Source organism: Lethenteron reissneri, unplaced genomic scaffold, assembly GCF_015708825.2.
Source record: "Lethenteron reissneri isolate LAM-NWPU_2019-01 unplaced genomic scaffold, ASM1570882v1 scaffold_1938, whole genome shotgun sequence".
Classification (NCBI taxonomy): Eukaryota; Metazoa; Chordata; class Hyperoartia; order Petromyzontiformes; family Petromyzontidae; genus Lethenteron; species Lethenteron reissneri.
In genome coordinates, this window is record NW_026891705.1 from 309,270 (window position 1) to 335,648 (window position 26,379).

General features: G+C 48.8%; 1 protein-coding gene across 1 annotated transcript; it reads right to left on the bottom strand.

Moving 5' to 3' along the window:
- Window positions 1-7,550: 7,550 nt before the first annotated feature.
- On the bottom strand, window positions 7,551-26,221 carry LOC133339647 (glycine receptor subunit alphaZ1-like). Its single transcript, XM_061547804.1, has 10 exons — window positions 26,196-26,221; window positions 24,482-24,552; window positions 21,743-21,912; window positions 18,205-18,272; window positions 14,614-14,840; window positions 12,995-13,077; window positions 11,727-11,861; window positions 10,340-10,554; window positions 9,262-9,408; window positions 7,551-7,919 (listed from the first exon to the last, which is right to left on the bottom strand). Exons 2-10 carry the CDS (start codon window positions 24,541-24,543, stop codon window positions 7,785-7,787), a joined length of 1,242 nt encoding a protein of 413 aa, XP_061403788.1. The 5' UTR covers window positions 24,544-24,552; window positions 26,196-26,221; the 3' UTR covers window positions 7,551-7,784.
- Between the last annotated feature and the right edge of the window lie 158 nt (window positions 26,222-26,379).

Sequence of the window (26,379 nt, forward strand, 5' to 3'; positions counted from 1 at the left end):
TCTGTGGTCAGGGATCATCACGCGGGAGGGGGTGGAGGAGAGGGTGGAGGAGGGGGCAAGGAGGAGGAGGAGGGGAGAGAGGGGAGGGGGTGGTCGCGGAGGGGGTGGAGGAGGGGGGAGGGGTGGGGTTGGAGGAGGGGGGGTGGAGGAGGGGGGAGGGGTGGGTGGAGGAGAAGGCGGAGTGGGGGGAAAGGGGGTGGAGGAGGGGGGAGGGGTGGAGGATGGGGTGGAGGAAGGGGAGGGAGGGGAGAGGAGAGGGGAGGGGGTGGAGGAGGGGGGAGGGGTGGAGGAGAAGGGAGGGGGTGGAGGAGGGGTGGAGGAGGGGGAGGGGGTGGAGGAGAAGGGAGGGGGTGGAGGAGGGGGTGGAGGAGGGGGAGGGGGTGGAGGAGAAGGCGGAGGGGGGGAAAGAGGGTGGAGGAGGGAGGAGGGGGTGGAGGAGGGGGGAGGGAGGGGGAGGGGGTGGAGGAGAAGGGAGGGGGTGGAGGAGGGTGGAGGAGGGGGTGCAGGAGGAGGGGGTAAGCGGATAGAGGAGGGGGCTGGAGGAGGGGGCAGGGGGTGCCTTGAAAGATCTCCCAAGCCACGTGGGGAGGGGGGGGGTGATCCGCGTGGTTCTTCTCACCAAGACGCACACAGACAGACACATGCCTGGCGATCGTGACAACTCTTCTCATAGTCATCATCAGTAGCAGCAGCAGCCGTGGTTTATCCTATAAACTACCCAATAAACTCAGTTGTATCGTTACCAGGTGTGTCGGGGTGATTGTCACTCACCATTCAGCAGGCCTGTAGTACCCACTTATTTTTCGATTTAAAGCTTTTGTGACTGCAGGGATTCATCTTCTTGATTCTTTCGGTAAAGTCACGTAGAAGGGAAATAATAAAATAATAATATTATATTATTTCATTATGTTATATTTTTATTATTTTATTATCTCCCTTCTACGTGACTTTACCCACTTATATCCAATAGGGGGCAGAGGCCTTACCTCGCCAGGGCAAATGTCCATGGGCCAGAAAGGGGCCAAAACGGCAGATCCCAGTCGACGGATCCTGGGACACATTCCCAGGGCCCCCGGATGGGGGGCAACTGGAAGAATGTCACCTTCCAGGATGACCCAGAGTGTTCCAGAAAGTGGGTGTGGCTAGGCGAAGCAAGCCACGAACGGGTATATAAGCCAGAGCACTCAGAACTCTGGCTCAGTTATCTGCAGACTGAAGACCGGGCTGGAGAATAGGACCCTGGACTTAATTCTAGATTTGAAGCTTTCGTGACTGCAAGGCTTCATATTCTTAGGTTTTTTTCGGTAAAGTCACGTAGGTAAAAAAAAATTTAAAATTTATCTTCAGGTGGAACCGTTACAGCACGATAACAAGCTATCGTGCTGTGACGGTTCCACCTGAAGACGGAAGCTTGTGTTGCCTCCGAAACGTCGTGATTTTTATTTTATTTTTTATTTTACTTTTATTTATTTTAATTTTTAAAAATTTACCTACGTGACTTTACCGAAAAAACCTAAGAATATGAATAAGGACCCTGGACCCCAAGCTCCGCGGTCCTTCTAAGGGCCGGAGCTCAGTGAGGTCAGGGGTGAGGACCCACGGACCAGGAGGTCGGGGTCAGTCAGTATCCCCTAGGTCCCAGCCGGAGGACGATAGGGAACGGGTTAGCAGTGTTAGGTCCCGTATAGTTCGGAGGCCATAGCTCCCTAGGTATCGGCTGAAGGGACCGATATACCCTTCATGGTAGGGACATTGTAGTAAAGACAATAAACCAACGTGTTGCCTCAAAAGTGGAGGAAAAAATTGGAGGACTCGGAGAAAAATCGACAGAACCACGGAGAGAGAGAAACACACAAACTCCAAATATACAACAGCAGGCGACAGGGACACAGCGTCACAGTGTCACAGTGTCACGTGTCACAGTGTCACAGTGTCACGTGTCACCTGTCACAGTGTCACAGTGTCACGTGTCACAGTGTCACGTGTCACCTGTCACAGTGTCACATTGTCACGTGTCACAATGTCACAATGTCACGTGTCACAGTGTCACATTGTCACGGTGTCACAGTGTCACGTGTCACATTGTCACGTGTCACATTGTCACAGTGTCACGTGTCACCTATCACAGTGTCACATTGTCACGTGTCACATTGTCACGTGTCACGTGTCACCTGTCACTGTGTCACCGGCTCGACGCTCTGACGAGGCCACAGCGACTGCCTGAGCCAGCGAGGGGGGACCGTGACATCTGACACTTGATGAGTCAGCGGACTCGACACCCAGCCAGACGCGTGGCTGCAGCCCAGGATTGTCACCGTTGCTGACTCAGCAGCGCAGCTCAACGCGCCCGTTGCGAACCTCATCCCTCGCCTGAGACTGAGAGAGGCACCCAGACCCAGGGCTCGAACCCGACTTCTTGGGGTGTCTGACACGGCCATTATGAACCTCACCCCTCGCCTGTGACTGAGAGAGACACCAGGACCCAGGGCTCGAACCCGACTTCTCAGGGTGTCTGACACGGCCATTATGAACCTCACCCCTTACCTGATACTGAGAGAGACACTCAGACCCAGGGCTCGAACCCGGCTTCTCGGGGTGTCTGCCACGGCCATTATGAACCTCACCCCTCACCTGATACTGAGAGAGACACCCAGACCCAGGGCTCGAACCCGGCTTCTTGGGGTGTCTGACACGGCCATTATGAACCTCACCTCGCCTGAGACTGAGAGAGACACCCAGACCCAGGGCTCGAACCCGACTTCTCGGGGTGTCTGACACGGCCATTATGAACCTCACCTCGCCTGATACTGAGAGAGACACCCGGACCCAGGGCTCGAACCCGGCTTCTCGGGGTGTCTGACACGGCCATTATGAACCTCACCTCGCCTGATACTGAGAGAGACACCCGGACCCAGGGCTCGAACCCGGCTTCTCGGGGTGTCTGACACGGCCATTACGAACCTCACCCCTCGCCTGAGACTGAGAGAGACACCCAGACCCAGGGCTCGAACCCGACTTCTCGGGGTGTCTGACACGGCCATTATGAACCTCACCTCGCCTGATACTGAGAGAGACACCCAGACCCAGGGCTCGAACCCGACTTCTCGGGGTGTCTGACACGGTCATTATGAACCTCACCTCGCCTGAGACTGAGAGAGACACCCAGACCCAGGGCTCGAACCCGACTTCTCGGGGTGTCTGACACGGCCATTATGAACCTCACCTCGCCTGATACTGAGAGAGACACCCGGACCCAGGGCTCGAACCCGACTTCTCGGGGTGTCTGACACGGCCATTATGAACCTCACCTCGCCTGAGACTGAGAGAGACACCCAGACCCAGGGCTCGAACCCGACTTCTCGGGGTGTCTGACACGGCCATTATGAACCTCACCTCGCCTGATACTGAGAGAGACACCCGGACCCAGGGCTCGAACCCGACTTCTCGGGGTGTCTGACACGGCCATTATGAACCTCACCTCGCCTGATACTGAGAGAGACACCCGGACCCAGGGCTCGAACCCGGCTTCTCGGGGTGTCTGACACGGCCATTATGAACCTCACCCCTCGCCTGAGACTGAGAGAGGCACCCAGACCCAGGGCTCGAACCCGGCTTCTCGGGGTGTCTGACACGGCCATTACGAACCTCACTCCTCGCCTGGGACTCCTCTACATCGACTCAGCCTCAAACGAGTACCTGGCGTAGCGGTGTGTAGTGAACATCGCCACCGGGGGAGACAAAGGCGGTCGGGCGGGCTTGGTGCTGGCCACCCAGCCCCTCGTGTGCCACAGTGTCGGTAGCCTTCATCGTTGCTTGCTAACAGCACTTGTCCCAACAGTCTGTTAGAGGCTACACGGGGGACCTTTGTCTGTGTCTACCTTCATAGGTGCTGCTGCTACTCACTACTAACAGCACTTGCCTCTACATCCTGCTAGAGGCTACATGGGGGACCTTCGTGTCTACCTTCAAATGCGCTGCTGCTACTCACTACTAACAGCACTTGCCCCAACAGCCTGTTAGAGGATACACGGGGGACCTTTGCCTGTGTCTAGCTTAACAGGTGCTGCTGCTACTCGCTGCTAACAGCACTTGCCCCAAACAGCCTGCTAGAGGCTACACGGGGGACCTTTGTGTCTTCCTTCATAGGCGCTGCTGCTACTCACCACTAACAGCACTTGCCCCGACAGCCTGCTAGAGGCTACACGGGGGACCTTTGCCTGTGTCTTCCTTCATAGGCGCTGCTGCTGCTACTCGCTACTAACAGCACTTGCCCCAACAGCCTGCTAGAGGCTACACGGGGGACCTTTGTGTCTATTTTCATAGGCGCTGCTGCTACTCACCACTAACAGCACTTGCCCCAACAGCCTGCTAGAGGCTACACGGGGGACCTTTGTGTCTATTTTCATAGGCGCTGCTGCTACTCACCACTAACAGCACTTGCCCCGACAGCCTGTTAGAGGCTACACGGGGGACCTTTGTGTCTTCCTTCATAGGCGCTGCTGCTACTCACTACTAACAGCACTTGCCCCAACAACCTGTTAGAGGATAGACGGGGGACCTTTGCCTGTGTCTAGCTTAACCAGCGCTGCTGCTACTCGCTGCTTACAGCACTTGCCCCAAACAGCCTGCTAGAGGCTACACTGGGGACCTTTGTCTGTGTCTACTTTCATAGGCGCTGCTGCTACTCACCACTAACAGCACTTGCCCCAACAGCCTGTTAGAGGCTACTCGGGGGACCTTTGCCTGTGTCTTCCTTCATAGGCACTGCTGCTGCTACTCGCTACTAACAGCACTTGTCCCAACAGCCTGCTAGAGGCTACACGGGGGACATTTGTGTCTACTTTCATAGGCGCTGCTGCTACTCACCACTAACAGCACTTGCCCCAACAGCCTGTTAGAGGCTACTCGGGGGACCTTTGCCTGTGTCTTCCTTCATAGGCGCTGCTGCTGCTACTCGCTACTAACAGCACTTGTCCCAACAGCCTGCTAGAGGCTACACGGGGGACATTTGTGTCTACTTTCATAGGCGCTGCTGCTACTCACCACTAACAGCACTTGCCCCGACAGCCTGTTAGAAGCTACACGGGGGCGGGGGGGACCTTTGTCTTTGTGTTGTCACCCCTCGTCACGCGCATGGAGGCACGTGCTGTGTGTGTGGATGGGGCATGCGGGCATATTGCGAGCAGGGCTACAAGTCTGATCCGGAGCAATCCGGCACCAACTGGGGGCGTCGATACTCAGGGCGGCAGGGAAACGAATTTAATCGGCACCTTTAATTTTTCATTTCTCCACCATGGCGTGTCTATGAGCCTCGTTCTTGTGCATTCCGCAGGCAGACTGTCCCACAGCCCCGACCCGTGCAATGTGAATGTTACATTCTGTGACTTCAAATCAAGAGTAAAGAGAAAGAACCAAAGAGTATGAATTGCTGCAGTCACAAAAGCTTAAAATCAAGAGTCAGCTATCTTACCTTATCCAGGATTTTATACGGCGCTTTTCTTTTTTGTCAAAGCGCTTTAAAAGTGGTTCATTAGTTATTGGCTGATGGGGATAGGGAGGGGATTTGAGTGTTGGGGAGGGGTGGAAGGGTGATGCCAGGGAGAGGGAGGGGCGAGGTGAGGAAGGGGGAGAGAATGGTTACGGTTTTAAGAACGAGGGCACGAAGTAGTTGAACACGTAGTAGGCTATTGCGACAAATATAATCCACAATGCAGGTTTTTTTGTTAGAGCACGTAAATATATAAATGTGTCGTTATACCTGCCACCACCCGACACAGCCAAGTCCCCATCATTCGCACAGAAAATCGAGAGTGTATTGTACTACTAACGAAGTCTTGACTTAAAGCTTTCGTGACTGCAGGAATTCATGTTCTTTGGGTCTCTCGGTAAAGTGACTATAGATAGCAGAAAAAATAATAACAATAAAAGAATACAAATTAAAATAAAGTGAATGAAAAAATATCACGACGTTTCAATCGCAGCACAAGCAATCGTCTCCTGATGATGATTGCTTGTGTTGCGATCGAAACGTCGTGACAATTTTATTTATTTATTCACTTTATATTCATTTTTACTTTTTTATTGCTATTCTTTTTTCTATCTACGTGACTTTACTGAAAGACCCAAAGACTGTGAGACACAGTCTGTGTTCTCATTCACACGTGCGTACGTTGCGAAACGAGCTCAACAGACGTACAGAGAACCCCTTTGGATACGCTGCTGGTCCTTAGCTCAGCGAACGAAAACTTGTGAGATCTTGGGACTTGCGTCCGTGGATTTTTTTATTTGCTTGTTCGCGTTTGGTCTTGTTGATTGCATTTTCATTCACGCATTCATTCATGCTCTTTGGGTCTTTCGGTAAAGTCACGTAGATAAAAAAATAATGAATCATGACGTTTAGATCGCAACAGACGACTGCTTGTGTTGCGATCGAAACGTCGTGATTTATTATTTACACACTATTGTTCCAAGACAATTCGTTAAATGCATAATCTTACCGATTAATTCATTGACGCATACTTTGCCTTGGGGATATGTTTCTTTATTGCCGTTCGTATGAATATCGTCGCATGCATGTTTAAGGACTTTTTCCAATCGCCGTATATGCTCGCGTTACTCCGAGGAATTAATCGATTGTTCTGATTACCCAGTTTGACAACGTAATCATTGAGGGTTAAATGTACGGATCAATGAGGAGAACATCTCCAGGAGTACTGTGTTGACAATTCCAAGCATAAGAGTTCGCATATTAGAGTGTTATGTTTTTGTTAAGAAATTAAAGTTGCTTAACACAGAAGTGTCTGAGTGGTGCCTTCCTAAGTTTATGCTTAATAATCTTAATTATAAGAACTGTATCCTGCGGTGAGATGTGAATTTGGAGACCTGACATAAACACACTAAGACATAATCAGTAAATGTGAAAGCAAGAATCATTGGATTATCCCGATTCATAATACAACCCTAGACAACGAAGCAAAGTATAATTATCATAACTGCACACATTAGCATAAGCGCATACATTTGCATAGCTTAATATGACCACCTCCATAATTAGCATAATTCGTGCATAATTACATAAATTGGCATAATTTCGGATCATTAAGCATTTTTCAATTTTAATTAAATTTTTTATTATTTGTATTAATTTTTCAAGACCCGGCATATACAACACAGGTAAGGCAAGGCCGTAATTATAATAAATATTGGGGGGGGGCACACCCCCCCCCCCAAAATTTTAATATGCTCAAAATGTCCCCCACAATATATTGCTATAAAATAGATTTCTGTTTATACGATTGCGGTTATGGTTGTACTTTGTTAATCCCTAATCTCTGCCATTAAATACAATGACACAATAAAAGGTAAAAAAGAAAAAAACAGAGCAATGTAATACAAAACACTATTATAAATTATTGTAAAAAATTAATAAAAAGTCCATCCTATGTTAGTGAATTTTTAAATATTTTAGGCAGGAAATGGCAAGAAATTCGTTTTCAAAATGAGATTTTTTTTCTGGGGGGGGGGGGGGGGGGGCCTAGACCCCCTGGAAGATCCCCCCCCCCCCAATGTTGACTCCATGGCTATGGCCTTTTGGTCAGGTATTGAACATCTCCTCGCCACCGCGGCACCCAGTAGTGAGAGACGAGAGAGAGAGAGCGAAGATGAGAGAGTAGGGTGTTGTGGCGAAGAGCACGGATGAGGTATGCATCGGCCCAGCAGCGATGGACGCCAAGAAGAGAGATGCCGTGCTCCAGGGTAGCCACGTGGCTCTAGAGCCGAGGCCTTCACTTGAAGACGCAGAAGGTGAGCCAGTAGAAGACGTTGAAGAGGAGGAAGAGCATGGGGAAGAGCACCCGAGCAGTGCGGTCGATTCGCTCCGCACTCCACGGGTGCATCGCAGACAGGATCCCCGTCGCTGCCTGCGCACGCACACAAAGGCAAACATCCCCCATGTATCGATTTAAAGCTTTCGTGACTGCAGGGATTCATCTTCTTGGTTCTTTTGGTAAAGTCACGTAGAAGGGAAATAATAAAATAATAAAAATCAAACATAATAATATTTTATTAGAACCTTCCCCGACGGTATGTGGAGGCTACATGGGGGATCTTCTTGGTTCACGTAGAAGGGAAATAATAAAATAATAACAATAAAACATGATAATATTAAATAATATTTTATTATGTTTTACTTTTATTATTTTATTATTTCCCTTCTTATTTAAAACATAATAATATTTAATAATATAAAAAATGTTTTATTTTATTATTTTATTATTTCCCTTCTTATTTCCCTTCTACGTGAACCAAATAATAAAAATAAAACTATAATATTTTATTATGTTTTATTTGTATTATTTTATTATTTCCTTGTACGTTACTTTACCGAAAGAACCAAGAAGATCCCCCATGTAGCCTCCACATACCGTCGGGGAAGGTTCTGTTCGCGAGTATGCAGCAGCAGCAGCACCTACGAAGGCCGGCAGTGTGTCACACCAGTGGGATGGTGGCCAGTTTGAAACCGGCCAGCCACCCTGGTTAACACTGCGACGTGTATCATACCACGTTGAGAATCCCTCGATTTTACGAACGTTTGCTGGAGGAAATTTCGCGTTCACTCAATTGACAAATTGTGGACACTTTTCGATGAACGAAATCGGATTTCCGCGTAGAACGAAATTTCCCTACGGCACGCAATCATCAAACAAGAAGGCTGCATACTCCATCCGCTGCTGGACATTCGTGACAAAGCGCCTCATGGCTCATCAGATGGAACCACAAACGTCTTGAAGTGGAGAACGCACCACGGCTGAGCCGTGTGTCTCGCCACCCCGAATGGGAGATGGAGAAGGCCGAGAGAGAGGAGAGGTGTGGACGTGGGCACCGTGTGGTGTCCATAATCAAGGTTTCCGGGTTAGATCGCGCAAGTATAAATGTGTCTGGACCCTCCACCACCCGACACGGCCAATTAGCAATCAGGGATTTGTCACGTAAACAAAACGCGCCAATTCGTTACTACTTCAACCCACTGGTGTGTGGGAGAGTAAATCCACAACATTTACAATTTTACTACGCCGTTTCGCTGGTAATTACATCCAGCATCATTGGGCGATTTGCCAGAATAACGAAGCCATTCACCTGCTTCCGGTCTTAAATAGAGCAAGATGACGTCATCACTGAACCCATCAGGTACAGAAATCAGCGGCGGTGGACGGGGGAGTTATTGTAATTATATAATTGATTAGTAATATGTTTCCTCAATACCTCAACCTTGCCACTGCTCCGATTGGCGGACGAGAGGCTCCTGGCTTGTCTGGACATCACGTTGACCGCAGCGAACTCGAGCAAAGACGAGAAGACGAAGATGAGGCACGTAGCCATCCAGATGTCCATCGCGTTGACGTACGACAACTGCAAGAGAGTGGTGGGCGGGCGTCGGGTTAATTGATCCGACCGATTGTATTTGGTGGTGCCCCTGCTGCGTTGTCATCGGCATAACGACCTGCCAATTGGCATCAGAAAAGCTGGTAGTTTATGCACGTTTTCATCGTCATCATCATCATGAGCATCATCATCGTAGATGCATGCGCATGGATTTATTCATCTGCTCGCTCACCAAAATCCAGTGGCATGGAATGAACCCAGGCTGGCTGGTGGTGGATTTGCTGGCGCCAACCTCGTGGGTTCCTGGCGCCGGCCACGTGTTCTAGTTATTATGTAAAGTAAGGAACAAAATGGCGCCGCGCGAGCTGGCTGCCGTACGACATCTCCAGCGTCACGTCTCCTCCTTCCCATCGAGCTTAGTTATTCAGTCCATTCTCTTTATCTTCTGTATGCCCTTAGCCACTGTCTTTAGCTACTTCGCTTTCATATTCTATTCACTTTATTTTATTATCTTCTTGGCCGCACTGAGTGGCTGACCTCGGCCTCCGGGACTTTGAGTCAAGATCACTCTGGCTGCCCGGATGCTTCTCACTGCCTGCCGGCGTGCAGCCCGTGCACTGCCAGCACCCACCGCTGGCCTGGGGTGTTGTCGACGTCCCTGGGCGAAATCGGGTGCGGCCCGACCGTCCGTGGATCCGGAATTTCGACTGCCTCCATGCTGGGCAAGTGGCGACCCCTACCGTTGCATCGCCGCCACTACAGGCGCCTCAGTGCTGCCTCCGACGTACTGTTGACGTGGTAGCTCTGTCCACGTTGCGGCCTCCTCCTCAAAGAGGAGCAACATCGCGCATGTTTATACATTGTCATTACATTTACGTGTGCCGCTTGGGTCACCAGGTTCGTAGCACGGCGCATTAACCAGTGCCAACCACTGCACTACCGCCGTCCCTCAGTTCACCTTGGGCAGCGAGGACCGTGCCCCGCTGCTCTGGGTGGTGAGGGTGAGGACGGTGGTGATGCCCAGGGCGACACGGGCCGGCGCCGCGTCAGGGTTGATCCAGAAGGAGATCCAGGAGAGGAGGACCAGCAGGGTACTGGGGATGTACGTCTGCGTGAGGTAGAAGCCCATGAGACGGCGCAGCGTGAAGTTCGCCTTCAGCATTGAGAAGTTTCCTGTGGTCCCCCCAGCAGAAAGAAGCAGATGCACCCCGACCACTGGAATTATTGCACCATAGACTCAACACTGCACCAGTACATTTAAGAAATCCCCCTCAACCTCCCTACGTCCCCCTCTTTATCGCCTCTTCTTTATTCCCGATTCCCTTCGCCCCTCCACTCCATCCCGTCCCTCCCCTATAGAAAATGTGTGATCCCATGTGGCCCTCTTTTACAGCCACTCACTCTTGGGCCCTTGCACTGCTCTTGTAATTTGTATTATATTTTATTTGCCGCTCGCAACTTATAATTAGTGACTAAGACACGGCTATTGTGATCCTCCTTCCAGAGACATGAAGACCCCGGGCAGGGTAGTACTGGCCTAAGCTCTTTGACATGGCCATGATGAACCCACTGGGGCGCCACAGTTGCGAGATGAGGTTCACTACCTCATTTGGTATACAGGAGGGCAGGGGTTCAATCCTGACCCTGACGCCTACATATTTGGAGTTTGCATGCCTCTCCCCATGGTTGCATGGAGTTTTCTCTGGGTCCTGTGGCTTTTCTCTCCACATTTTAGAAGCAACATGCGTTTTAGAGTATATGGCCGCTATAAATGTCCACGCGATAAGCCACTTCGTTGAGCTACCATTTGTGGCCAGGCCGCTTGTGAAAAAACAAAAGCTTACATAGCTCCTTCTTGGTTCTTTCGGTGAAGTCACGTAAAAGGGAAACAATAAAATAATAAAAATAAAACAGCGTCTTTCCGACAGACCTGTTCTTCACCTGAGGACGGCTGCTTGCGTTGTGGCCGAAACGTCGTGAGAATTGTATTTTATTATGTTTAAATTTTATTATTTTATTATTTCCCTTCTACGTGACTTTACCGAAAGAACCAAGAAGATGAATCCCTGCAGTCACGAAAGCTTTAAATCGAAACTTATATAGCTCATTGGGCCTTGATAGAATGACAATGGTTAACGAGACAGAACGAGAGCTTGAACCTAGCATCTCTGCATTGCGGGCCTAGTGTGGTTGAAATGGTGCTTTTTTAAACCAACCCAGGGCTTGACCCCCTGAATATCAGCAGTGATGTCCCAGTGTCTTTGGCTTGGCCATTAGAAACCTATGAGATTAGTGATAGACAATCCAGAGCCAAGGGCTTAACTCTGCACGTGATAGGCGCTGACCTGTCCGGAGATGCCGCTCGGAGTGCGACAAGGTGACGTTCGTGAAGCTGTACTGGGGCAGGCTGATGGAGGGATCGTGCACCATCGGCCTATCCTCATCCCACATGAACACCAGGTCCTTCTGTGTGTATGCACCTTCAGGACAGAGCGCAGGGAGGACACGGATCACATGCATGGGTCGTCGGTTCCGTTCAGTCTCCCAGTGTGGCAGTTGACACAACAGTACAAGCTGCTCAAACTCTCTACCCCCACAACCCCCACTCTCCAACGGCACTCTGCGTGTGGCATGGTAACGTGTGGGTAACTACCACTTCTAGTAAGTGAAGATGTTATGACCAAATTGAGTTTTTATAAACGTGTGATATCCTCCAAATGGAAATTTCTGAATGTCAAGACGACATACTCTTTGGTTCTTTCGGTAAAGTCACGTACGTCGCTATAAAATAAAATAAATTCACTGTGATTTAATTTATTTTATTTTATAGCTACGTGACTTTACCGAAAGAACCAAAGAGTATGGATCCCTGCAGTCACGAAAACTTCAAGTCAAGACGACACTTGTAGTGCACATGATAGCGCACATCGATAGCTTATCCGTTAGATCACCCAATAGCACACCAGGTAGATCACCCAATATGTAATAAAGGACTCTCTCTCAGATGTCGATCTCCGTTGTCCTTTATTGGGTTCGTTGAATCTCGTTACCACGGCGTCCTCACTCAGGCCCGCGTCCCTCCCGACGATCTCTCCACAGCCACTCGACTGCTCCGATATGCAGTCTCCCTGCTGCTCCGTTAGGCAGTCTCCCTGCTGCTCCATTAGGCAGTCTCCCTGCTGCTCCGATATGCAGTCTCCCTGCTGCTCCAATATGCAGTCTCCCTGCTGCTCCACCTTGCAGCCACAACGCTGCTCCGCTCTCTAGCTTCACTGCTGCCCCGTATACAACTAGCCTCCCACAGCTGCTAGCTCTCTGCGTCTGACACCGATGGCTGACGGTGTCGACGTCTTCCACCGCGTGGCGACCTCGCCACTCTCTCCGTCCTGCCCAGCGTGGCCTCCTCCTGTTTCACTCCGTCTCCACCCCCTTTTCCCCTTCCGGTTCTCCCCCTAAATCCTCTCTCCCACGTGACCCTAACTCCACCCACTCCCCACGTGACCCAGACTCCGCCCCCCCTCAATCCTTGCTCGCATTACAAATACATCGCCCAATCGCACACCAAGTAGCTCACCCGATAGCATGCTGCGCCAATGATCGTTATTGAACTCACCGCTGGAGATGTAGAGAGGGCACACCTGCGTGTCCATCGGGAAATCGTGCAGGTTCATGGGGCAGCTGAGGGTCAGTGATATCCTGGATGAACAGAATGATACAAATCCTCCTCAGGGTTCAGATCTTCGTAATTGACCTTCATTTACCCTTTTAAACTGGTACAAAACTGACACCTTTATACAAGGCATCATGTTTGCAATAACCACAACACAAGTAGTCAAAAATGCAAACTAAAAGAAGCAACTCTGATAATGATAATAATTTGCACTGTCCTTGAAGTTGATTGGTCCACACCCGAGACGGCTTTCTTTAGAGCCTAGTCCCCATTGGTGTTGGACCAGATGACACCAGAAGTGCGCTGTCTTTGAGTTGTACGCCTTCTGGTGTCATCTGGTCCAACACCAATGGGGACTAGGCTCTAAAGAAAGCCGTCTTGGGTGTGGACTAATCAACTTCAAGGACAGTGCATATTATTATCATTATCAGAGTTGCTTCTTTTTGTTTGCATTTTTGACTACTTGTGTTGTGGTTATTGCAAACATGATGCCTTGTATAAAGGTGTCAGTTTTGTACCAGTTTAAAAGGGTAAAAACCTACTACTATATTTTGCCACTGGTAAAAGAGATCTCATAGTGACCTTCATTTGTGAAGAGGAGACTTGGACTGGTGTACTTCAACTTTCTTTTGTTGTCACCGCTCGAACACCCCAGCAACACCTCGTCATCAAACCAACCTCGTTCCCTTTTCACAGTCCCTTCTCTTAAACTTCTCTGCCCTTCTCCACCAATTGCCTTTCTCTAATTTCCCACTCTTTCTACGATCCGTTTCTCCACATCAATCTGATCGGTCATCCACTCGCCAATCGGCTTGCGTGTCGTGCACGTCAGTATTCGCACCCACAATCTCTATTCCTTACCCAAGCGTGCCGCGTATGTGCGTGGCGTTGGTGACCCCTGATTTCCGACTCTTCTTCGGTGTATTCCCCATGTGCGTGTGTGTCGGTGCGGAAGGTTTGCGTGTTGTTTGTGCAGCGCGAGTGTGTGAGAATGGATGGAATATCCTCGACAATTGTATTACAGCAAACCATTACCTCTCGCGGGTTTAGTTATCGCCATGTCCGGGACACTTGTTCCAGTGCCCAGTGTTTCATTATTATTTTATTCAAAGTACCCCGAGCCATGAACTGAACGCCGCGAGGACATTTTTAGAAATGTTAAAAGCTGTTAGTATGTGAATGCCCTCGTTCTGGGTGAGTGGTATAGAAGATTATAGTTTCGTTTTTCTAGATGACCGGGGGGAAAAAAAGATGCTGAAATAAAATCTTGAAAAAGAATGTTTCACCCTTTCTAGCAATAAACTACCAAATAGATACCTTTTTTTATTTGTAAGGAATCAAGTCCGCATTAACCACACATAATTGTGGTGAACATGCAACCAAAGATGCTCTGATAATATTTGGCATATTCTTTTGAAACTGATTGGCCTACACCCGAGACATCCTTCGTGGCCAAGCCTCACCAGTGACGGACCAGTGAACGCCAAAAGGCAAACGGTACAAACCCTTCACTATCAGGCCATTCATAGCTCTGAGTTGTAGCTGTAGGATAGAGGAACAACCTCATGGAGTAGAGTACATTTCCATTCTCCCAAATGCGCAGCATGCTGTTGGGGGAAACGGTGTCGTGCACGAGGGCCTTCTTCTCGTTGACAAAGTTGAGGTCGGGGATCCAGATGAACTTGCTGATGCTGTTGTCCAGGTCTATGGTGGTGAAATTTTGTTTTGGTTTGAACTCGAGTCGATTGTCGTTCCAATGCTGCCACAATATGAGATCCACTCGGAATTCCTGGAGGGGTGGGGTGGGGTTGACAGTATACACGGTGTGTGTGTCAGCAGAATGGAGGAACTGTGACAAGGGTCATGGAGGGGCCCATTTGGAAGCTCCTGGAAGCGGCTGGTGGGTTCGAGAAGGGAGGCGTGGCCAGGGCGGAGCCAGGCCGCGCTGGTAGCATTAAAGGGGCCGGGAGGTCGAGGCTGCCGATTTGGGATTGGATCGTCTCGTCGTTGGTGTCGTCTCGCTCGACATTGCGCTGCTGGATAGTCTGTCCACTGTCTCGGCTAGAGCCGTCGATGCCTGACGGCTCGTGTTGTGTCATAGGCTAGCGAGTGACGAGTGTGTGTAGTCGAGATCGTGCGTGTTCATAAAAGAAGGCGCCTCCATAATTATCGTCTCCGAAGTCACTGCACTACACATTCGGTCGGTGCTCTGCCGGCAGAGGTCGCAAACGGATTTTGATTCCTTCCCCGTACCCGGCCGTACCAGGGTCGCAAACGGGTACCCGTACTCGGCCGTACCCGATTGTGACCTCTGGGACGAAGCCATGTTGCAGGCGCGGGTGGGTTGATTCTAGGAACTTGAATTGTGAGAAGAGACAAGACGTTGGGAAATGAGTGACAAACAGTTACTCTCCAGTGACTCACGGCCTACCCGTACCCGGCCGCACCAGGGTCGCAAACGGGTACCCGTACCCGGCCGGGAACGGGTAGCCGGGTATCGGGTAGGGTACGGGTATCGGGTACCCGGTTGTGACCTCTGTCTGCCGGTGTATTGCTTGGGCCCCATTGGATTGCTGCTGGCGCACCGCTGATAGCGCTCCGGCTGCACTGTGGCTGCGTGGACTGCTGCTGTGCTAGTGGTGCCCTGTTAAGGTGACCTGGCTGGAGCACTGCACGTGTGCAAGTTGTGTACTGCTGGTGCCCTGCTTTGTGCATCTCTGGTGTACTGCTGGGGTGCTGCAGGGGACCTTCAGGTGTACTGCTGGTGCAAGTTGGTACACGGCTGCCATATACTCTTAAGCACGTGATGGTGATTCTAAATGTAGAGGGAAAAAAACCCGGACGACCTGGAGAAAAATCCATGCGATCACAGGGAGAGAGACACCACAAACTCCAAATACACAGGCATTGTCAGGGTCGGGATTTAACCCACGACCACCTGTATCACCATGCGAGGTAGTTAACATATCGCCTAGCCACATGGCACCACGTAGCAGTTGGGGGTTTAGCATATCTGCTGCTGGAGTGCTGCTAGCTTGGCCCTGCAAGCTTTATCATCTTTGCCGTCGACCTAAAATTGGTTACCACTGGAAATGTACCATACTCTTTGGTTCTTTCGGTAAAGTCACGTAGGTATAAAATAAAATAAATTAAATCACGATGTTTCATCAGGTGGGACAACCATAACAAAAAACAATTGCTGAAGTGGGCAATTGTTTCCTGCTGTGGTTGTCCCACCTGATGACGGACGCTTGTGTTGCGCCCGAAACGTCGTGATTTCATTGATTTTATTTTATAACTACGTGACTTTACCGAAATAACCAAAGAGTATGGATCCCTGCAGTCACGAAAACTTCAAATCTAGATTGGAGATATACTCGTTAAATTCGCAATCCACACCTATTTAATTGTTCCAGAATCTAATTATGCATCAACTGCCGAAGGAATCGGCCACATTCAGAAGTGGGCCACTTGTAATAACCCCAACGCTCAATCAAGAAAAGTCCACAGAACTGATCTTCAGGCCAAAGGGTAGACACGGCAGCTGCGGCATCAACCACTACCCCTGATCCATCTCCCCTTCAATTTATCGAGAGAGGCGGTGATGAAAATTTGGGTGTGGTTGTCACCGGTAACTTTTCAATGGCCCCCCACATTGCCTCGATAGTTGTGGGCGTGTGCTCGTACGTTCTTTGCCTTAGGCACACATCGCTGTCAACCCATATGGTTTTACCTCGTATTCTTGTACAGGGGAATTGAGTTTTCAGGTCTATACGGCGTACAACCGTTTCAATATGGGCAAAACATAATCGTTGTCTAATTGTGTTTCTCCCTTGTGATGGGATTTTGTAGGATGAACGTTGGGGTTTATAAGGGGCACGGGGTGACCCAGTAAGGTCTGAATTGGTCTGTAATAAGGTAAGGCACCGATAAGGGGTTGAAAGGTATGCGCAATCACGAGCGCATGGAATGCCCTGATGCTGCATATATTCTTTCTAGATATGAAGCTTTCGTGACTGCAAGGATTCATACTCTTAGTTTTTTCGGTAAAGTCACGTAGGTAAAAAATGAAATTAAAATTAATAAAAAATAAAATAATAAAATAAGCACGACGTTTCGGAGGCAACACAAGTCTCCGTCATCAGGTGGGACCGTCACAGCCACATTTGCTCACTTGATACAGCAAATCTGGCTGTGACGGTCCCACCTGATGACGGAGACTTGTGTTGCCTCCGAAACGTCGTGATTATTTTATTATTATTTTATTTGTATTCATTTTAATTTCATTTTTAACCTACGTGACTTTACCGAAAAAACTAAGAGTATGCATATATTCTGTTTTCATCTCGACCCTTACCGCCAAGATGAGCGATGTTTGTATTTTATTGTATAGAGCAGCACAATTAGACCCCCCCCCCCCTCCTTCCCTTTTGGCAATGAGTTGTAGCCCTTACCACCTTTCCCCCGTGTATTTTTTAAAATGTTTCAGAAATTATATACGCAGCCGCGGCGTGTCGGCTGCTTTAACTCACTTGAGTGTGTGTGAAAACACGCTTTATTATTTAAAAAGGGATCGAACCCACGACCTCCTGTATACCAGGCGAGGTATTTGACATCTCCTAGCCACTGTGTATTAACCAGCAGTGTGGCTGTGGACTGCAATTGTGAGCCCTTGCAACAAGCAGCAAATACGCTACCGCTTGTTAGTTTCTTAAGTTTGTTGAGACAGCTAGCCAGGATCGGGAAACACTTAGCCCACTTTTCTGCAAGTTTATGTGTCTTGGAGTCTGAGTCTCTGTTACTTTAGTCATTAAGTTTTTAAGCCGGCAGGCTAGGATTTGGGCAAAGCTTACCCCACGTTTCACCCAGTCTCTATGAATCGCTGAGTCTCTGTATTTCCATTTAGCACGGTTGGCTACGTATGGTGAGAAATAAGTTCTACATACATACCTACCTCCTATGAGTATGTCTGCGAGTCTATGTATCTCTGAGCCTCTACGTTAGTTTGTAGTCGGAGTGTCGGGTCTCTGTGTGTGAGACACGGCCGTGTTGAGCGAGCCCCGGACGATGCAAGTCGACTGTTGTGCTGCCCGGCTACTCGCGTCACTCAGCGCGTTGTTAGGACCTCCGTTAGGAACTCGGCCATCACTCACCATGTTGGTCTCGTCTATGGGCCCGATGCTGCTGATGAAGATGCTGATATTGACATTGACGACATGGCCTAAAAGACAAACATCATCATCAGCAACAGCAGAATCCCCATGGGCAGCAGCAGTAGCAAACACAGCAGCAGTAGTAGCAACAAAGACAGCCGCAGTAGCAGCATCATCTGGAGCATAACACTGGTCAACAGACTTTTTCTGGAATAAGGTATTCCAACGGTTTAAAGGTAATTTTGGGGTGCTGATTCCAAATCTGGCATCAGTTTTTGTCTATCACATCAGGTTTTTGAGATTAAAATATTGCATTTTCAATAAAAACTGCAGAAGAAAAATATTAAATAAATTTGGATATCTACATAAAATTATATTATAAACACACTATCCTAAAAATACAGCACCATATTTTAACACTAAAGCAGTCACTGACTCGCAACAACTTGCAATCATAAGTGACAGAGTTAATTTCGGGTAAAATCAATGAAAATGGGGTATGCCGATAGCATAAAAATGATGTGATAGAGCAAATCTGAGATCAGATTTGGAATCAGCACCCTGAAACTAGTCTAAAACAGCTGCAAAAGTCCAGGCCAGAAAAAAATGTTTTTTTTTGTTGACCAGTGTAATCTATTAGCACGGTTGGCTACTTACGGTGCGAAAGAAGTTCAACATACAACTATAAACGCATCCTGAGCGCGTGAAGGAGGTACGTCTGTATTGACACAGACCCCTACTGCTGATGATTGTAGTGACACACTGCACCAGGTACTCGGATGAGGCCGAGTCGACTTAGGGGAGCCCCAGGAGCTGTTCTCATAATTCCACTGCTATTAGGGTCGTGAGCGGGAACGGAACTCGGGTCATCAAGTTTGTAGTGCGGTGCGCTAACCACTGCACCACCACTCCTCATTGCATCGCTAATACAGAGCACTTCAAAAAAGTGTTAACACTTATATGGGACGAAGGGGACTATCGTTGTTAATGGGAAAGAACGGATAATACACTGTAACATGAGAACAAATGTCTATTAATAGCTTCCAAAAGTCAATCTCCACTTGTTCGCCATCAACACGTGCCTGGACTCTTCTGCAGTTGGTCTCCAGAGCCCGGAGGCACATTTCTCGTGGTATTGATGCAAATTCTCAGAAGTGTTAAACAATTGAAGCACCCTGTCGAGATGTTAACCACCTCGCCTGGTCTACAGGAGGTCGTGGGTTCAATCGCAACCCCGACGCCTGCTGCTGTTGTCTATTTGGAGCTTCCATGTAATCCTTCTCCCTGTGGTCGCGTGGATTTTTCTCCGGGGCCTCCGCTTTTTGTCTCCACATTTACGAAACAACATCACGCGTTTTAGATTGTCTGGCTGTCAATATGGCCACGTGATTAGCCAATTCGTTGGGCTATCATTTGTGGGCAGGTCGTTTCTGAAAAAGAGCTACATAGCTCGGTATGCTTTACCTGGTAAAATATATATTTAATAGTGCTAAGTTTGGGGCAATGTTCATTCCTAATATATAAAAGGGAAATTTGTGAATGTGTGGCTGTTCGAAATGTTTTATTTTTATTATTTTATTATTTCCCTTCTACGTGACTTTACCGAAAGAACCAAGAAGATTTTAAGCTATCGTCCGGTTCAGCGATTCTGCACTTGCTCTATTACTACAATACTATACTGCCTTAATTTTTTTATATTAACGACTGGGTGTTTCACGTGAGCGATTTGTCGTGTTTTCCAGCTGTTTGGCAAATGAAAAAATGCAATTACTTGACTATGCAAGTAAAGAAATTGTACGCCTTTTGGCGTCATCTGGTCCAACCCATGTGAGACTAGGCTCTAAGGAAAGCTGTCTCGGGTGTGGACCAATCAACTTCAAGGACAGTGCATACATTATCAGAGTTATGTTCTTTTGTTTGTATTATGACTGCTGGTATTGCGGTCTATGCAAACAGATAGAAGGGTAAAAAACCAATTATCATAAAGAAATTGTGTTTTAATATTTTGTGTTTTTATTTTATTTAAGGCCCCATTATAGACACACGCTACAGGGTATAGGGCAGGGGTCGGCAACCAAAATAACAAGAAGAGCCATTTCTTTCCAATTCGGTACAAAATTCAGTATTTCAAGAGCCGCAATGCATCTGAGTACATACGTACTCATCGTCAAGAAGCAGCCCGTAAAGAGCCGCATGCGGCTCCGGAGCCGTAGGTTGCCGACCCCTGGTATAGGGGAATGAGTGTCTGCGATAGTTGCGTACTTGGGGATCACGAAAGGGCTATCGGGGAAGGGACGGGGAGGAGTGGAGGTGCGAGAGAAGAGTCTGAGAATGGATTCTAGATTTGAAGCTTTCGTGACTGTAAGGATTCATACTCTTAGGTTTTTCGGTAAAGTCACGTAGGTAAAAAATAAAAAATAATAGAAATAATAATAGAAATTAAATAATAAATCACGATGTTTCGGAGGCAGCACAAGTCTCCGTCATCAGGTGAGACCGTCACAGCTACATTTACTCACTTGAGACAGTAAATCTGGCTGTGACGATCCCACCTGATGACGGAGACTTGTGTTGCCTCCAAAACGTCGTGATTTATTATTTTATTTCTATTTTAATTTCTATTCTTTTTTACCTACGTGACTTTACCGAAAAACCTAAGAGTATGAGTCTGAGAATGGTCACATTCCTTGCCCATATCTTGTGCCACTACGAAGGGACGTTACTCAGAACCAGTGGCGGCTCCTGCAAAATCTCTCAGGGGGGGCAAATGTCTGGATGATTAAGGTCCACCCATGCAATGAATAAATTAACAGCTTAAGCATGTAAAGGCAACTTCACTTCTTTAATATTATATTAATGAAAAATAAAGTGACTCTTACAATACATCTTGTTTGTTTCTATACTCACTATTAAAACAAACCACTCAAGTTTATTTTATTAAAGATTCCACTCGGTAGCGATAAATTATATTGTTGGATGAAACGTGCTTACGTATGATGACGTAAGCACGTATGATGACGTAAGCACGTTGGGGCTTGCCCTCCCGGAGCCATAGAGAATGCATTGGAGCGCCCCCGTTCGAAAAAAAACATCTTTGAATGTAAGTCTATGGGGCCACTTGGGGCGATTCTCAGCCGGAGTGAAATCGCCCAAAAAGAGGCGGTACTCCACAGAACGTGACATGACGCTGATTGGACTATATCCAGAGGCACAGTGACGGCTAGCGTGACTCTGTGGTTGAATGACATTGGTGGTGCGTCGCCCAATCGCCCTAATGAAGAAACCGCCCCTGCTCAGAACGTCAATAACATCGCAACCAAACGCGAGTTTTGTGTTTTTAGATCCTCCAATTTGACTCCCTTGCACGAAGAGAGATGCGTGAATTTTTATTTCTATTTAGTCAACGTGTGCAGACCATTTGTCCGAGCACACTCGGAGGGACCCAACCCCGCCACCCCACTCGCTCTTCCACATCCACCAGACGTCTCGCAGTGGTGGTGGTGGTGGGGGAGGGGGGGGGAGGGTTTGCGAAGCTCACCGTTATTGGGCGGTCGGGTCTCCTTGATGTGGTCCTTCTGGTCAATCAGCTGCTGGACGAATTGGAAGTTTTTCTTATTTAGGGTCGCAATGACGACGGGGTCGCCGTCCTCTATATAATCGTAGTATTCGTATCCGGTGGCGTTCTCCGTGGGTTGAGCCTGAGTCATACTGTGGGCAGGAGAGGATGGGCGGGATGGGGGGGGGAGACAACAACAACGTTCGGTCCAAATCGACCTACGGGACCGCCTCTCTCGCTGCTGCGGTCCCCATCGTGAGCTCCTCTCCGCCGATGTCGCCCAGAGCGAGATCTGTGGGCGTGGTGCGAAGGCGCTCCATCAACACGAAGTTAAATTCTAGATTTGAAACTTTCGTGACTGCAATGATTCATATTCTTAGGTTTTTTTCGGTAAAGTCACGTAGGTAAAAAATTTTAATTAATAAAAGTAAAATAAATATCGTGATTTTTATTTTATTTTTATTTTACTTTTATTAATTTTAAATTTTTTACCTACGTGACTTTACCGAAAAAAACCTAAGAATACGAAGTGAAATGTGCGTGCGTTGAACTTCTTTCGCGCCGTACAGTGAGTGGTCAACCGTGCACATCGGAGGTGCGTCGGCGGGTGGGGCGAGGATGAGAGCCGTGTGACAAATATAAAACTTTGAAAAAACACTGTCTAAGGGGCCGTCTATAAATGACGTCATGCACCTAGGGGGGGGGGGGGTCAGACGTTTGTGACGATGTGTGACGAGGGGGGGGGGGGTGAGAAATGTGACGTCACATTCCAGCCTTGTGTAGGTCTACAATCTTGTCCCTGACATCCTTGGAGAGCTCTTTGGTCTTGGCCATGGTTGAGAGTTTGGAATCTTATTGATTGATTGCTTCTGTGAACAGGTGTCTTTTATACAGGTAACAAGCTGAGAATAGGAGCACTCCCTTTAAGAGTGTGCTCCTAATCTCAGCTCGTTACCTGTATAAAAGACACCTGGGAGCCAGAAATCTTTCTGATTGAGAGGGGGTCAAATACTTATTTCCCTCATTAAAATGCAAATCAATTTATAACATTTTTGACATGCGTTTGTCTGGATTATTGTTGCTGTTATTCAGTCTCTCAATGTTCAAATAAACCTTCCATTAAAATTATAGACTGATCATTTCTTTGTCAGTGGGCAAACGTACAAAATCAGCAGAGGATCAAATACTTTTTTCCCTCACTGTATACTCATTGGTTCTTTCAGTAAAGTCACGTATGTAGAAATAAAATAAAATATAATTAAAATAGATCACGACGTTTCGAATGCAACACAAGCGCTCGTCCTCAGGTGAAAATGGCATAAACCACACAGCGAGGGAACACACAAGAGGGACATCGCACACAGACATCACACACAGACATCACACACAGAGGGACATCATACACAGACATCACACACAGACATCACACACAGAGGGACATCATACACAGACATCACACACAGACATCACACACAGAGGGACATCATACACAGACATCACACACAGACATCACACACAGAGGGACATCGCACACAGACATCACACACAGACATCACACACAGACATCACACACAGAGGGACATCGCACACAGAGCACACAGAGAACGGCAAACAGAGGCAAATACAGCAAGAAGATGGGAGGGAACTCTTAACTAAAGTAAATAATCATAATCGGGGGTGTATTGCCCACTTAGAGCTGAGAGAAGCCCTTTAAAAAGGCATTCTACAATCGCATCCAATCAGAAAGGCAAAGACAAAGATCCCCCTGTAGCCTGAACAGACTGTCGGGGCAAGTGCTGTTAGCGAGCACCTAATGAAGACTGTCACGACACACGAGGGAGTGTGGGTGGCCAGCACCACGCCCGACCGCCTTTGTCTCCCCTAGTGGCGATGTTTACACATCCAGGTCCTCATTAGAGGCCTGAGTCGACCACGAGCGGTTTAAATAATCGTCCCCGGTGTTGGCCGTGAGCGAGAATCGAACTCGGGTCATAGGCGGGTTCGTCACCCCTTACCCACGTGGTGCTGATCACCGACCCCCCCGCTCGTGTGCCAACAGCAGCACCAGGTGCTGCCTGCTGCTGCTGCCTGCTGCTGCTGCCTGCTGCTGCTGCCTGCTGCTGCCTGCTGCTGCTGCCTGCTACTGCCTGCTGCTGCCTGCTACTGCCTGCTGCTGCTGCCTGCTACTGCCTGCTGCCTGCTGCTGCCTGCTGCTACTGCCTGCTGCTGCTGCCTGCTGCTGCTACTGCCTGCTGCTGCTGCCTGCTGCTCCTGCTGCCTGCTACTGCCTGCTGCTGCTGCCTGCTGCTGCTACTGCCTGCTGCTGCTGCTGCCTGCTGCTGCTGCCTGCTGCTGCTGCCTGCTGCTCCTGCTGCCTGCTGCTGCTACTGCCTGCTGCTGCTGCTGCTACTGCCTGCTGCTGCTGCTGCCTGCTGCTCCTGCCTGCTGCTGCCTGCTGCTGCTGCCTGCTGCTCCTGCTGCTGCTGCCTGCTGCTGCTGCCTGCTGCTGCTGCTGCCTGCTGCTCCTGCCTGCTGCTGCCTACTGCCTGCTGTCTGCTGCTGCTGCTGCCTGCTGCTGCTGCCTACTGCCTGCTGTCTGCTGCTGCTGCTGCCTGCTGCTGCTGCCTGCTGCTGCTGCCTGCTGCTCGCTCACAGCGCTCGGTCTGGTTGAGGCTACGCGGGGGTAGGGGGGGGGGTCATCGGCCGCTGTCTTAGTGGTACCTCTGGAAGAGCGAGTTCATCGTGGCCAGAAAGGTGACGGTCATGGTGAGCACGGCCCTCATGGCGCCCTCCTGCGGGGAGCAGCAAAGAACACGCGACGCTTAGAGATGTGGCTGGGGGGGGGGGGGTTTGATTGGCACATCAGCAGCGTCGTCGACATCATCGGCAATCTCAGAAGTAGCAGCAGCAGCTGCAGCTGCAGTAACATCGGCATCCAGCAGCAAAATCCGCATCATCATCGGCATCAACATCAGCAATCCCAGAAGTAGCAGCAATCTCAGCAGCGATCTCGGCGGCAAAATCGGCATCATCATCATCATCAGTAGCAAGATCAGCATCATAATCAGTAGCAAGATCAGCATCATAATCAGTAGCAAGATCAGCAAAATCAGCATCATAATCAGTACCAAAATCAGCATCATATTCAGTAGCAAGATCAGCAGCAGCATCAGCATCGGCACCCCTGTTGTATTCTCGCGGTGTGGATGGCGCGATGGTTGGTGGATCACACACAGATGACGTTGTGAAACTCCCTTCTATCCGTGGGTGGGTGTCGGTGATGAGCCGTGACCCCCTGGCTCTACCAGGGGGAAGTGGTACAGCAGAGTCTGTGGACGAATCTCAATCTGTTCCATCTGTACGGGATCGAGTGTTGCCCCCTCGCACGCTGATTGGGTTTTTTTTTTTAATCCTTTATATTAAGTTCGCTTGCTTGCTTGCGTGCTTGCTGGCTTGCTTACGACCGTGCAAATCTTTAGGTCGTTTTTTAACCCACTTCCCGTGATCCAATCGAGCTGACATTTTCCACACAGACTCGTTGTGCGTGACAATTAATTTTCGTGAAAATTTTTTTCCAAAATTTTACACTTTTTAGGAAAAAAAAAATTTCACTAACACAATCATATATTTTTCCTAAACACAGAAAATTATTCTGGATGTGTGTCAACACACTATAAAAATGAAACTCTTACTCAAGAAAAACAGATGAATAAAAAAATAAAACCGATGCCACGCATATAAAGGATTTATAGTGAAAAACTTTGTTTTTACGGGTTAATTTTTTATCCGGGCACTCCCATTTCCTCCCACGCGTTAGACGCCTTAATAGCCTCACGCACATCGTGATACATAGAGGGGACCGCAGAGCTTGGGACATCTGTTGGGAGCACCGGATCACTGCCTGTCTGTGGTTCCTGCTTGTACCTGCTGAGTCGCTTCGTCTCTGTCTCTGTGTCTCTCTCTGTGTGTTTCTCTCTGTGTGTCTCTCTCTGTGTCTCTCTCTCTGTGTGTCTCTCTCTGTGTCTCTCTCTCTGTGTGTGTCTCTCTCTGTCTCTCTCTCTCTCTCTTTGTGTGTCTTTGTCTCTTTGTCTTTCTCTGTCTCTCTCTGAGAGAGCAATCGAATGCCGTGCGGCGTGTTACAAGCTGAGATTGTGAAATGATTTTAATACTTTTTTTTATTTATCAGCAGCAGCTGCGACCTCACTAACAATCATCATCAATAGCTTCATCAAAATCGCATCGATCTCCACCCAGCAGTGAATAGACCATGATGGCGATTACACTTAGAGAATAGAGAGATGAACACGTGGATTTAGAGAACACACGCACAGCAAAGACACCACCATGCTCACATCGATCTCCATCCAGCAATGGATGGACCATGATGACGATTAGCGACAGACGAAATGCGGAACCGATCTCAATGGGATCTCACCTGGCTCCAGCCGTGAACTTTGAATGGCTCCGAGGCTCTGCGCGCCCCACCGAGACCCCTCGTGTTTTTATTGACACCACGACGTCGCCTCGTCGCCTACATGCACTAGGATTTACAATCGATTGCATTCGCAAATTACACTGAAAGCCCCCACCACCCCTATCGCTCACGCGCGGCGAGGGCA

Excerpts from the sequence above, each read along its gene's own strand:
- LOC133339647 (XM_061547804.1), bottom strand. The coding sequence starts at position 24,543 with ATGAGGGCCGTGCTCACCATGACCGTCACCTTTCTGGCCACGATGAAC. Across the intron at positions 14,841-18,204 it reads CCATAGACGAGACCAACATG|GAATTCCGAGTGGATCTCAT; the intron begins GTGAGTGATGGC and ends CCACCCCTCCAG. Across the intron at positions 13,078-14,613 it reads AATGTACTCTACTCCATGAG|GATATCACTGACCCTCAGCT; the intron begins GTTGTTCCTCTA and ends CTGTTCATCCAG.